General features: G+C 42.3%; 1 protein-coding gene across 1 annotated transcript; it reads left to right on the forward strand.

Moving 5' to 3' along the window:
- The first annotated feature begins 376 nt into the window (after positions 1–376).
- mchr2b (melanin concentrating hormone receptor 2b) lies at positions 377–6,180 on the forward strand. Its single transcript, XM_037462206.2, has 2 exons — positions 377–1,080; positions 2,561–6,180. Exons 1-2 carry the CDS (start codon positions 677–679, stop codon positions 3,198–3,200), a joined length of 1,044 nt encoding a protein of 347 aa, XP_037318103.1. The 5' UTR covers positions 377–676; the 3' UTR covers positions 3,201–6,180.
- The last annotated feature ends 7,450 nt before the right edge of the window (positions 6,181–13,630 follow it).

Genomic DNA, 13,630 nt, shown 5'->3' on the forward strand with positions numbered 1-13,630 from the left:
GTATACTTTTTATCCATGGTAGATTGTTTTTCATTGAAGTGCCATAAAAGGGGGATGTGTCTCTATGTTGATATATCCAAATGAACGGGAAATGTCATTGAAGGTTTGAACAAGCTTTTGTATAGGCCTATGCATATACCACACTATAACATGTGTACTTTACACTTCTAACGAAAAGCTCATCAAAAGATGTAACGGTGTAGCAGAGAGCAAACTTATCGGGAGGGAGAAACTTATTTAAAGTCCTCCTTTATCTAAACGTGTCATCAAAGTGAAAAGCAGGCCAATATTTCTGTGCCTTCTTTTCATTAGCCCGTTTCGACATGACACCGCGCTTTGTATTTGAAGGGAGGGAACTACTGTCCCCCGAGGCGCACTGCGCGTCTGGTAAAGCGCACATCGCAGGCGCGCGGTAAATGGTCTGGCACCAGAGATAACATGTTCCAGTGAGCATCAGAGCTCATGCAGTCGGCTTTCATTATATTTGACATCTCCCTATTTTGAATCACAGCATCTCAGTCGGGAGAGGGGGGGGGAGGGGGGGAGTCCACGGATGCACTCAAGGAGAGGATACGTACACTTTTGGAGAGTTTGGAGACCCGACGCCTGCCGGAGAGCGCCAAGTGCGCGCGTCACTCAACAGCGAGACCGAGGCGACTGTTAAGAGGAGCTTAAGATGAACGACACGGCCATTTTTTGCCAGAAAAACCAAACAGAGAACTCGTCCGACACGTCATGTCTGAATTCACACCCGTCGTCCTACAACCCCATCGACATGACCACGTTCATGCACATATTGCCTTCGATCTATGGCATCCTGTGTGCGGTGGGGGTGATAGCCAACGGACTGGTCATCTACGCGGTGAAAGCGTGCAAGAAGAAAATGGTGTCAGATATCTACGTGCTGAACTTGGCCATAGCCGACATGCTGTTCTTGCTTGTGATGCCCTTCAACATTCACCAGCTGGTCAGAGACAGGCAGTGGGTCTTCGGAAACTTTATGTGCAAAGCCGTGGTGGTGGTGGATGTCAGCAACCAGTTCACCACAGTGGGAATTGTGACTGTGTTGTGCATTGATCGGTAAGTGTCGAGTCGTCACACGTCGCAGATCCTCGGAAATGTTTGACTTATTAGGAATAGTTGGGGGCATAAAGTATACGAGCTGTCTTCTCTAAGGCGCCACAGTGCCACCCGTTTACAGCCAAACGCAGCATTTACAGAGCTGCACACATACTTGATAAAAGTTTGGCTAATCTGTTACCATATTAATTTATTATGAGAGGATGGTAATCTGGGCCACAGGCATTGATAATGTATGTGATAGACTGATAAACATCTCAATTTCACCAAAGCAGGAGTTTCTCCCCAATTTATTGTGCCACACACTTAATAATAAGTGTGTAATAATACACATAATGCAGTTCTGGATTACGGGTCATTTCATTTATCAATATTGTTACGACAATCCTTTTAAATTAGTTTCAGAAGAATCCACCTCCTAATCTCAATATTACCAAGGTAAATCTGTTTAAAAAATGCTTTTTACCTAACATTAACATAACATCTGTATTCCCCTTTCAGCACCAACATGGTGTTGCTTTAATCCTCGCAGGAAAATGTTCTTTCTGCCGGTTGCACTTTAATTAACGTCACTGCAGCTACGTGGATATATAACATGCTCTTGTTTCCCAAACACAGCACTTGTGAAAAAAGTGTCAATATTAAATTAAATTTAGTACAATGAATCCAAGAGGCATTTAAATAGTATGAGATACTTGGATGTTTGTTTTTTTTGCCCTGAAACAATTTTCTCTCATGTTATTTTACAGCGGGACAAGCGACTAGTAGACTACTATTAGACAAAGGGACTGCTGTGCGTGACTCAAATGTCTTTGAATGGGTGCTAACCCTAAGAACCGCCTGGTTAGCCACATAATGTCATAATCCTAATAATAAATAACTGCAGAGGAAACATTTGATTAGATTATATCAATGCGACTGAACTGAGGGAAACACTTCTGTTGACCCAACACATTGATCCGCACTCACTAACAGTCGATTCAACAGAGAGGGCCGGATTCCATCGCTGACCACACTTATTTAGATGTCCCTGAGAAAAAGAAGAAAAAAAAGTTTGATTCTCCATAGTTTATCTAACAAGACCGATCTGGCCAGAGCACAGAGTTTCATGTAAGGTGCAGACTGGCACTTTATGAAAATCCCGTGCCAATGTCTTAAGGGTTATCAACCGAGCACCTCTTCAAATTTGAAACACAATTAAATGTAAAAATCCACGTGGAAATGTGTCCATTGTCCACTGTTGTCATCTTTAGAAATTGTGCTAATTTGTCACAGCATTTATATAGCGCACATACTACACTGAGAGTGTATCTGTGATATTGTACTTAATTTTCCGTGCTTGATTTGAGCCTCTGAACTCGTCATAGAGATTAAAAGGACTTCTTTGGTGCTCTTTAATTTTTTTTTAGCAAAGCCGCTTTCCTTAATCGTGTTCCTGGCTGCGGGCCACATCTGACACAGAGTCCTCTTTTCTTCTCAGGTACATAGCTATTGTTCACCCCACCGCAGAGAGGAGGACCATCCAGTGGACCATCATCATCAACATGCTGGTGTGGCTGGGCAGCTTCGTCCTCACGGTCCCCGTCATGCTGTACGCCAAGGTTGTGCGCAGACAACATTTGAAGGTGTGCATGATGAACCTGGACGGGCCCGAGGACATGTACTGGTACACACTCTACCAGTCCATCCTGGGCTTCATCATCCCCCTCATCATCATCAGCACCTTCTACTCCCTCACCCTCTACCACGTCTTCAGCTCCATCCGCCGCGTCAAACGGAAGCAGTCCGTCTGGGCTAAAAGAGCCACCAAGATGGTCCTGATGGTCATCGCCCTGTTCCTGATCTGCTGGTCGCCCTACCACGTCATCCAGGTGGTCAACCTGAGCAATAACTCGCCGACCATTGCGTTCGTCTACGCCTACAACATCAGCATCTGCCTCAGCTACTCCCACAGCTGCATCAACCCGCTGATGCTGCTCATTTTCGCCCAGAATTACCGCGAGCGCCTCTGCTCCAAGAACGCACAGTACAGCTCCCAGCACTCGTCCAGGGTCACCGTGGTCAAGGCGGATGGGCCCAGTGTGACCAGTGACCCCAACTATCGCTGTACTGTCATCTAATCAAAGACACGTCTCGCGTTCCATGTAAACCGTTTCAGCCGCTCGGCCCCGATGAGGAAGTAGTCGGATGAGCGGTGTCACCTTTTGTGTCATTTGCTTCAGTTTTTTCAACACACAAATAGTTTGATAATTGACACCATAGGAAAATGTGGCCGTGAGGCTCGAGCAGAAACGTCAGTAACGTTAAGGGAAACGTCCAAAGTTCACTCGGTGTTACATATAACCATTCCCATTGAAGCAGATCTTTATATTTCTTTACTTATCCTTGAAGGATGAACATGTCGCACATCTGACTCGCGGTAAATAATAATTACACACAACGCCTTGTTACTTTTGTTGATATTATTATTATTCACGATGATTTGGGTTTATCAAACCAGTGCTTTCCACTCATTTGTTGTTACAACAACTGGATTTTGTTATTATTTATTTATTTATTTGTATTCATTATTTTTCTTAATTTGTTCTTTTCCTACAACAAGGCACACGCAAGGTATCACCAACACACGTAGTCTTATTCCCATACGGATTCATCCCTGTGCTGTTGTTAACAACTCTGGATAAGCTGGGGGGGGGTGGCAAAATGTAACGCACGGGTTATAACGCAATGTAAGTCGCTTTGGATAAAAGCTTCAGTTAAATGACGTGTAATGGATAAAAGTCAATTTGCATGTTATACAGTTTTCCTTCTTTCCTACAGTAATCTTCTGTTTTCAGAATCAATAAACCAAATGTGTTTCACGAAGAAATATTTTAACAATAAAGTCGCAAAAAATTCAACCTTTGCAAGGACACAAGCAAGTTGCGTCCAATAGTTCCAGGATTGCTCGCATTGGTGTCTAATAAAAATCAACGGTATCCCTGGAGACAACAAATTCCAAGGTTTCTAACGCACAATGCAACGGTCAGCAGGAAACAATACAAGTTTGACAATTTACGATCCGACTAAAATACTTCTATGTTGGTATTTCAACAATGTTGTTTTTGACGAAAGCAGACTTAATAACTTCAATTATAAAAGTGAGTGCCAGACCTCCGCTGCACTTCAAGCAAAGTCTTGCTGTTATTATTAGTTGTAAATACAGCCACATGATGATGACGGACTTGATAACATTCTGATTCCCAGATCCAGAGGAATCCAGTGATGCATTATTTGCATTCTCCATTTATCAGTCTTACTGCATGCAACGCTTTTCTGAAAAAGTAAATGTAAATTGTTATTTCTGTTTATCATTATAATAATGTTTATATTATTAGAGAAATAAATAGTGTTTTGATGTAAATCTCCCAGTCAACATGTTGTAAACATGCCCTGAAACACTAGTCTTTATAAAAGAATTATCATTTTTTGGGGGGGGGGTTCATAGTAAACCACAAGGACCTTTCAGACCTCTGTCTATTTCTATGTATTTTATGTATCCACCTCTGTTTTTGCTTTAGTGTCCCTTTGCACCTAAGCACGCTAAGCACTGTGCTCAACAGTAGACCTAAGGTAAACCCCCAGATGTACTGTTGGGTGAAACGCTGGAGAGGGAATATCAGTAGTGACCTTTAAAGATGAGGAGAGTCACTGAGAAGGGACTGGGTGAAGTTTTCTCCTCTCGGACTACGAGCGTTGAATCACCGTTACACCCAGTGTGTAATCCTGAACACCAACAAAACGGGAGTGCAGCTTGTGGGATCCGTCACTGACAACAAACAACCACTCTTATAATTATTCAAGGCTCAGGAGGATATCGAATTTGGCTTCAAAGAGGGAAGAGTTGCTTAAAGGAAAGTTTGATCTCCGCACGTTATGACGTTTTCAATCGGATAACTTTCTGATGAGGATCTGTTAACGCCTATGAACTGTAATCCGTTAGGGTTTGGTTAATGGTCCATAAAATGTACTAGTACTTGACCACTAAAACGCAGTTAGAAATTTCAGGTTTCAAAAAAAGATTTTAGCCGGTCCTGTCTGTTTTGTAGGAATGTGTGAATATTGTCATCTCTCAAAATACTCAAGGCTTCTCACTTTCTATTTAAACATGAATAGGTTGTTTAATATATAGAATTAAGCCGCCCAAAATGTGTGCCATTAGTTAAAACCAATGCACCCATTAAACACTGTACCCCGATTCATTATAATTCAACCGTTTGATAGACGAACTGAAGAAAAGGCCCTGTAGGGTTGGGTTTGTTGTCGTCGTTAGACACGGAGAAACACTGGTACCTCAGAGAAGGCAGAATCAAAGTATGTTGTTGCGTTTGTTTTTAGACTCTTAGAGCCCATTTGTGTTTGTTAGAGCTGCATGCAGGCGGTGACTGCTTTACATATTTCAGGGTCAAAGACCGCACCACGGACAGGTATGAATATCATTTCATTTTGCCTGTATATTTGCATAATGAACAGGAAATGCCATTTTGATTTTCTTTTATCCTCAGAGTTATTGTAGCTAATGGCAGTGGAGCACTTGATGTTAGAAAAACTGTGTGTCGTGTTGAAAAATCCAGTGCGATGTGTTTGTGTGTGTTTCCTGGCTGAGCGCAGAGATTGTAGGCATTGTTTTTACTTTGATCTCGGCTGACGCAGCAGCTGGGAAAAGCTGCAAACTGTATAGAAATGAGTTGGTGTTCATGTCATAATATGCAGACTGTTGGTAATTGCAATTTCTGCAGTATGCATACTTTTTACGTGTTGCTGTTATGAATATGCACTGTATTTGGTGGAAGTTTTATGTAATTACGGCACATTTCTCCGTGAATGCTGCTCACGTTTTAAATTTGTACACGTTTTCTTAGTTTGGAGTACATAAAGCCTTCTGGGCCACTATAGATGATCCCTGATGACGTCATCTTATCAGAAAACAGATTTTAAATTTGTGCTCCCGTGGTTCAATCCGGCCTGGTTGACTTTGATGTCTTGGTGTCTGCTGTTGTGAAGTAGTTTTGTGAAAACTGGTTACTGTATCCACTGGCCAATAAAATCCTCCAAAGCTTATGTTGTCGTTGCAGTCGATGGTAAAAGTGATATAAGATAAAACTGCCAATTAATCCATACGAGTTATAGCTGAATACAAACATTGGTGGAAGATTCAGAAAATCATTGTACAGCATAATTTCCCCAATATTAAATAAAACTACATCTGTGCTTTGCGAAGACAAATGGCTTTTGCAGTTTACTTTTTACTTTTTTATTCAATTCATCACCATGAAGTTACCAGTAATATAAACTGTAAAGAATGTCTAGATGAGAGTCATTGTTTTGTAAATTGGTCCAGTAGAAATATTCAAAATTTGTCTTTGATTTTCCTCCCTCAGCCACAAAAATAAATAAAAACATTTTCCATGACATTTACTGTATGCTCCTGAGCTTGGGGATACCAATTGAAAAAGTGGAAAAGGAAATATTTGCTGATGCATTCTTTTCACCCCCCCGTTGGTCCAAAGAGTCTGTAAAGAAAATCTGAGCGTTGTTAGTAGAAAGAATTTCACAGTGGCAAACAATCGTCTGTCATGACCGTGGAACTTTGGTCATGTTAACAACTGCGGATTCCAGAGAACTCGATACGCTTTATTAAGATGGTTCCCAAGGACAGATGTGCAGTTTTATGAATAACACTCTCCTGTCATCAGGGTGAGTGCTTCGGTAATTCTGGATCTTCTGTGTAATTCAATTTAAAAGTTGTGGAAACAGTTGAACAAAATTATCATGGTAGTAGCTTTCCTTTCTCATATTTAATAACATTGCCTTGGGGCCGTATTTACTTCATCGACCAGATGAAACTGACAGCAGATGTGTGATGTAAAATGCCATTTCCCCTTCAGGAAGAAACAATATATTTCTGAATAGGTTTGAATCTATATGTAAATAAAGTGGATGACACATTCTCTCGTGTATCTGAAGTTAAAGCAGTTTACTCCGAACATCAAAAAACGCCAAATGATCCTTCAAGTTGAAATACCAAGACTTTCAAGACTTTTATTTTTGAGTAAAGAAAAAAAAAAATTAGATACAGCTTAATATGTGAGATATATTGCTTCTTCTTGGGGAACATGAGGGTCAATGAATCTTACTAAAGAAAAGAGCGAAGGCTTATTTTTTCCAAAATGTATATTTTCCTATATTTCCTATATTTTTCCTGCTGTGCCTTGCTCCAAAATAAAGTGAAAGTGTTAAAGGTATCATCTGAATCATCTGACCCTGCTCTACCCAATCACTGGTGCAACATTCACAAAAAAACCCCATTCCTGTCGTGATTCAAGAAATGGTTGGACAGCAGTCTTTTTATGGGCTCCCACATAAATCAAAAGCTTCTCCCCTTGCCTCTTCGTGCACTGACTTCCCTTTCCCATTTCAGTGAAGCAGATACCTCCAGGTCCCACAGGAGACAACATAAATCAAATCATTCCTTACACTCACGTCTTAGGCCGGGCAAAAAAAATCAGCCAAACTTTTTTTTTTTTTTCCTCTTCTTTTTGCATTAGAGAAAGTGCTATCATCACCACATCATAAAAGATGCACATCTGACAAATTCTACGCTCTGCTGCTGAAACATTAAACCAGATCGCTTCATGCAGAGTAAGTGGGCTGGTTTTACAGCGCTTCTCAGGTGCTCAGGTGGAGAGTTATGGCTTGTGAAACCAACACTGACTATAAAAACTTCACTTGTTAACGCTAAAACGCTGCTCTGTCACAGTGCTGTCACAATATCAGGTATTTTACGCTTGAAAACGTGGATCCGGAAGAGAAATGGCGAATAGTGGCCTGTGCCATATTTCGAGAGACGGACGATAAATTAACAGCGTGTAAATTTCAGGTCACCCACCGACCACGCCCACACTTTAACCAAATAGCCCACTGTGCCACACAACACTTCTGTTTCTATCTCTTCAAACTGCATCATCAGAGATAACTCACGGGTTATAGTAACTGTTGAGAAGCTAACTCCAGCTATGTTCTACCTTTTACTTGTCAACAAATCTCATGATAAAAGACACCGACTAGGGCGGTCTTATTTCTTCACTGCGTCAGTTTCCTCCACAATAATCAGTGAGCAACACCAGTGCAATGACTTACAAAGAACATAGTTTATTTGAAGTGACTTCCACATGAACTACCCCTGTAACTGTAACTGCTTATTGCTGAACCAAATTATGAACAGCAGCTAAAAACGCACAAATAGCTCCAATTCGAGTAGCATTGGCTGACAATCCTAGTGCTCGGCCCTTTTTGGGGGTTAAAGTGAGGCTGAAGAAGACTGCTGTGGAGGAGTTCCAGGTCCCTGAAAGTGCTACTCGAAGGGCACCCGAGATCCGCTCTGCTTTTAGTGCCCGATGGAGCAGCTCACGGCCACCGCGCTCCACGCCTCGTGTACCGCGGTCACAGCGGGTTACGCGTGGAGTTTATGCAATTAAAACTCTGGCTCTTATTTTTAACAAAAGTTTTGGGGTGGATGGGACATGCGGTGGAGCTTAACAAAATAAATCCATATAACAAAACTTGATCCGGCTACCTCTGGAAGTAAAAACATCAACCAACAAACCTTGTGTTTCTAGAAAAAAACGAACGCATCGACTTCAAGGGAACCCCGGACTCACCCAGTGTCCTCTGCCTCCCACTGCAAACTATTGCAACTATTGCAACCATGCAGACAAACGATAAGACTTGGAATCTTCAGGGTTAGAAGGGAATGTTGAATATGTGCAGCATGCCGCACAAGCTACAATATGAATCCTCCACTGAGAGGGACATGGACTTTGAGCTTGCAGGTGAATGCTCAGGTAGAGGTAGCATAAGTGCACCGTGCAAGTGAGAAGGAGGGCTGCAGGCGTCAGGACACCGACTAGATCAAATTCATGTTCAGTACGCTGGTAGGAGAGCAGTGGGGTGTCTGCCTGGACTAGTTCGAAGACATTGATTCGTGTCTCATAAGTCGTGTAGGAGGCCAAAAAGGTAAAGTTTCCTGGAGGTGGAAGAGATGACGGTGTGACTCAATGCTAATCTTCCTCATCAGTTACCACTCAAGTTCCCATTGAACGCACTTAGTGGCCTTGGGAGCGTGGACTTAATATCCTGAAGCACCATCGACTGCTCTGAACGATGTGCTTCTTGAGAGTGAATTAGTGCAAAAAGTAATTGCTGATGCTGCCAAGACCAGTTTACTTACATGTGCATATAAAACCAAAATTCTGTATGTTATGTATGTTTTATAAACATGGATACATTAACATGGTATGCAAAAGATTAAGAATGTTACCATGTGAACACTAATCCATTTGAAAATGCTCCATATATCACAAATGTCAGCCCAGTGTTTTTAAATTGTCTCAGAAAAAGTTCACTATTTACAAAAACTGTCCTGAGTGTCCTGTGACCTCGTCTTTCAATCATCTGACAACGTAACTGTGCATTGTATCCGGGCATCTGTAGGGAACAGGAAGTTTGGCCCTTTGTTCTCGTTCTCAGCGGGTTGAACGTGTGTGTTCTGTCACCTCCACTCGCCACTGTGATCCCCTGTTATTTGTGTTAAAACACACATGGGTGATTGGAATTGACACGTCGCTCAAATTTAAACACATTGTTTTTGTTGTCGGGCAACTGAGCTGTAAAATAGTTATCCTGTCCGGCTTCACGATGCCTTTTCGAGGGCCATCAGCGATACCTGAGCTGCTGCATGGAGATCCTCAGTGAAGTCACTGATTCATTCCCATGTAACATGCCAACACGCTGACACTCTAAGTCAACAACTCGAGTTGTGTGCGAGCTATTGTGGATTAAAACATGATTTCAGAGAGGCTTCCTTATGAAAGCACCCTGTCAGTGAAAGGTTAAGGGAAACGTTTTCCCTTCCTATTTGCCGTGTGTTTATGTCGAGGTGACTGATGGTCCAGAATTAAACGCTGCAGCCGCTCAAGGGGCTCCAAAGTAATTATTCCAGGCAATTGCACACCGTCAATGTACTATACATCTGCTAAAAGTGCTCGTTTTCGGCAGTGACATGTTCAGAATTGTCCGACAACATTATGGACAGGACAACATCTCGCTAAAGGGGAAGTATGGATTGAAAATGGTGCACAAGGTGGCGTGTCGCCTGAAGGAAAAAAAACGTGAAAACGTCAGTGAGAGTTGAGGAGAGAAGGTTTGCTGAGATGAATTTGTTGTAGTCGAGAAAATTCAAGTTTCTCAATGTCACGGTTGAACATCTAGCTGCCTATAGGTCGATGTGCACCAGGCCTCTGAAACTCAAACAAGACGCGTTTAGACACAATAACAGATGGAACAAACAAGCAAAGGGGAAACATACTTTTTTTCTCTTGTTAGGTCTTTTCCAAATGTTAATAACAATGTAAGCTTGTCAAGGGCAAAAACAAGCCCAGATGGATTGCTGTCAATTTAGTCCTCAAGGCCCAGCTAATTTCAAAACTCTTGTTCCCATCAGTCAACAGGACACATTGGAAAATAGGATGCAGGTTGAGAAAGTACCAGTTTCCCTCTGGTCTTCACCGCGGCAGCGCAGATATTATGCTTGGGTACGGTACCATTGTTAACTTCAGTTCTGAGGTTTGCATGAGTCGTCCTGCTGTTACAACACCTACTCACCACGGCCTACAGTTTGCTAGCAGTGGTGCTGTGGCCATCTGGCATATCGGAAAAACAAATCCCAGTGGGCAGACGTAAGGGCGCTAAAAATCCAAAAGCGTTTTTTACCATCCGCCAAGCCGTCTCTATGTGGCTAAAGCGCCGCACAGTCGAAGCATGTTATCCGCTTTCGAGCCAGCTGGTTGGTCTCTGGCAAGCTCGCTCCGCCCATGTAGAGCGTGAGCGTTTCTGCCAAGGTAAGTGTGCAGCAGTGAGATGGCCAACATGTGGTATTTACTAAACCCTCGTACGAAACCTGATTTCTCAACCTTCAACAGACACGTCAAGGAGCATTTTCAAAAGAGTTTATATGATCGCATTTTAGAACGTTTGGAAATGCTTTATCCTTTGAACCAAATGTATCCTTTTATCACTATGGTGACCAGTATTTCGCCAACATTTGAGAGAATGTGTTGAACATGTATCCATGTTTTTTTAGCGTTTGAAACCGCGGTGTGGTGTGGATAGAACGCTTTTGTTTCATCTCCATTAAAGCCCATATTACAGTAAACATATTTCACTACAGCAAAACAAGTTCACATCGCTATTGTTCACCGTTTGTCTCTATCCTACCAATTATTCAGTTTGTGAACCCAAATTCCAGCTTGCAGTGAGGGTCTTGTGATATTTTCCAAATACTTGTTATCAAAGACATTCATTGGGGTTTCGGTCTTGTGACTGCTGACAGAAGCTTTGAATTGTATCTTTTCTTTGGAATTCCGGCCTGGAAGAGAGCTCTGATGCATGTACAGCTTTTGTCTTGCAAGAAAACTGCAACACTTTTTAAAGAATTGGCTGGGACTGTACTGCATGCCAACGCAAAACAGAGGGGCCCCCCCTCTAATGGTCGCAGATGATCTTTTACATCTCGGCACAAGGTTCCACATGATTCCCCCATGCCTCCATCTCTGTGTTTATCAGTAGGTTTAACGATGTTACATTAACTTTTATGGTTCGATATTTCTTTTCTTTCCAGCAGTTAAATGTTAGTACTTTTTGGTTCGTTTGGACTGCTCAATTTTGTTTTCATTGCACTTAAAGGAGCGCAGGAGCCTCTCCAGTCCACAGGCTGTGTAATGCTTTATTTCAGCTCAATTACGCATTTCATGTAACGCCTGCATAAAAAGAACAACTTGTCACTGATGTACTTTGCTAAATGTTTTTGAAATTGCTGCACCCGACAATATCTTTAAAATGAAATACCAGGGCCAAAATTAATCCTAAAAAAACACAAGGCTATTTTTGATCAACACAAAAACTTACAATCTCTCCCTTGTTTTCTATTTACATGCAACTATTGCATTTATTAACTGGTGGTTAACAGGTGGTTAACTTTGACACAGTGAACCACCAGATCCTTATTTCCTCCCTTCAGAAACTTGGTGTCACAGGCGCTGCTCTCTCCCTTCTCTCCTCCTACCTTGAGCCGCACCGACCGGTAATCTGTGTCGAAACCTTGGCCCTTTCTCAACATGCGTTCTTGTGTGGACTTTTGTTCCCGTGGACTCGGCGAGTCTTCTGTGAAATGCTCCGCCGGTTTTCACGTCTCTTCAAAGAAGCTCTGATTTGTAATAATAATAAATAAATAAATTCCACATATGAATTATTGTGTAGTTCTCTGTAAGATCTTTGATGTGTGGTCAGCAGCTTGCTGTACGAGGACCACCACACTGATTATCAGCCTTTTGATGTTTGAGTAACAAGACAAACGGTAGGTGTGTGTGCATTTAAATATTTACTGTTTATTTTTTGTTACCCCTCCTAAAATGATAAAGCTAATGAAGTGTGATGTAATACAAAAGCCCCGAATTAAATGTTTACCTCAGTAATGTTTTGTGTATCTTCCATCCAATATGAATACAAATTAGATATACACCTGTCAGTGTAATCCAGTAAAGTTCAGCACCACCACAAACTGCAGCTGCTGCATCTGCTTTAAAAAGATGTTGGATTGTATCAACTGTAACAACTCTGATGTGATCCATTGAGATATATTATTTTATGACTGATTATATATATATTTAATGATCAATATCTTATATACCATTTCTAATTTCAAATGAAAATGAAACAAAAGCTTGTTAATAGTCAAATGCTTAAGTGTATTAAAACATATTAGCAAGACCAGCTGACATGGTGACGTCATCAAGTCAGCTGCTGTTCCAATTGCGGAAATGTCTGTTCTCCGTTCTCCCGAACCCGTGAGTCAGGACTTCCGAGTCTGTCTCCCGAGTCTATTCTCGCGAGAACGCAAGTCCGTTCTCGCCGTCTCAGGTAGTGAGAAAGGGCCCTTGTTCTCTTACTACTAGAGTTCCTTAGGGCTCCGTCCTGGGTCCCCTCCTCTTCTCTATCTACACCAACTCCCTCGGCTCTGTCATTTGCTCGCATGGTTTCTTCTACCACAGCTACGCTGATGACACCCAACTCATTTTCTCCTTCCCTCACTCGGACACTCATGTGGCGTCTCTGCCTGTCTGTCTGGCTGACATCTCTCAGTGGATGTCCGCTAACCATCTGAAAATCAACGCTGTCAAGACTGAACTACTTCTCATTCCCGGGAAAGGTTTCTCCTACCCAACTCTGTGTTAACGCCCACTTTGACTGCTAAGAACCTTGGTTTGACTCTGGATAGCCAACTCTCCCTGACTGCCAACATCACAGCGACAACACAATCCTGTAGATACACGCTCTACAACATCAAGAGAATACGACCCCATCTCACTCAGAAGGCGGCGCAGGTACTGATTACTGTAGCTCTCTCCTGGCAGGTCTCCCTGCTGCCGCCATTCGACCTCTGCAGCTCATCCGG

Source organism: Pungitius pungitius, chromosome 2 (assembly GCF_949316345.1).
Source record: "Pungitius pungitius chromosome 2, fPunPun2.1, whole genome shotgun sequence".
Taxonomy (NCBI): Eukaryota; Metazoa; Chordata; class Actinopteri; order Perciformes; family Gasterosteidae; genus Pungitius; species Pungitius pungitius.

What these genes read in the sequence shown, in the direction of transcription:
- mchr2b (XM_037462206.2), top strand. Translation starts at nt 677, where the DNA reads ATGAACGACACGGCCATTTTTTGCCAGAAAAACCAAACAGAGAACTCG. An exon ending in ACTGTGTTGTGCATTGATCG is followed by an intron (nt 1,081 to 2,560) that starts GTAAGTGTCGAG and finishes TTTTCTTCTCAG; the next exon opens with GTACATAGCTATTGTTCACC.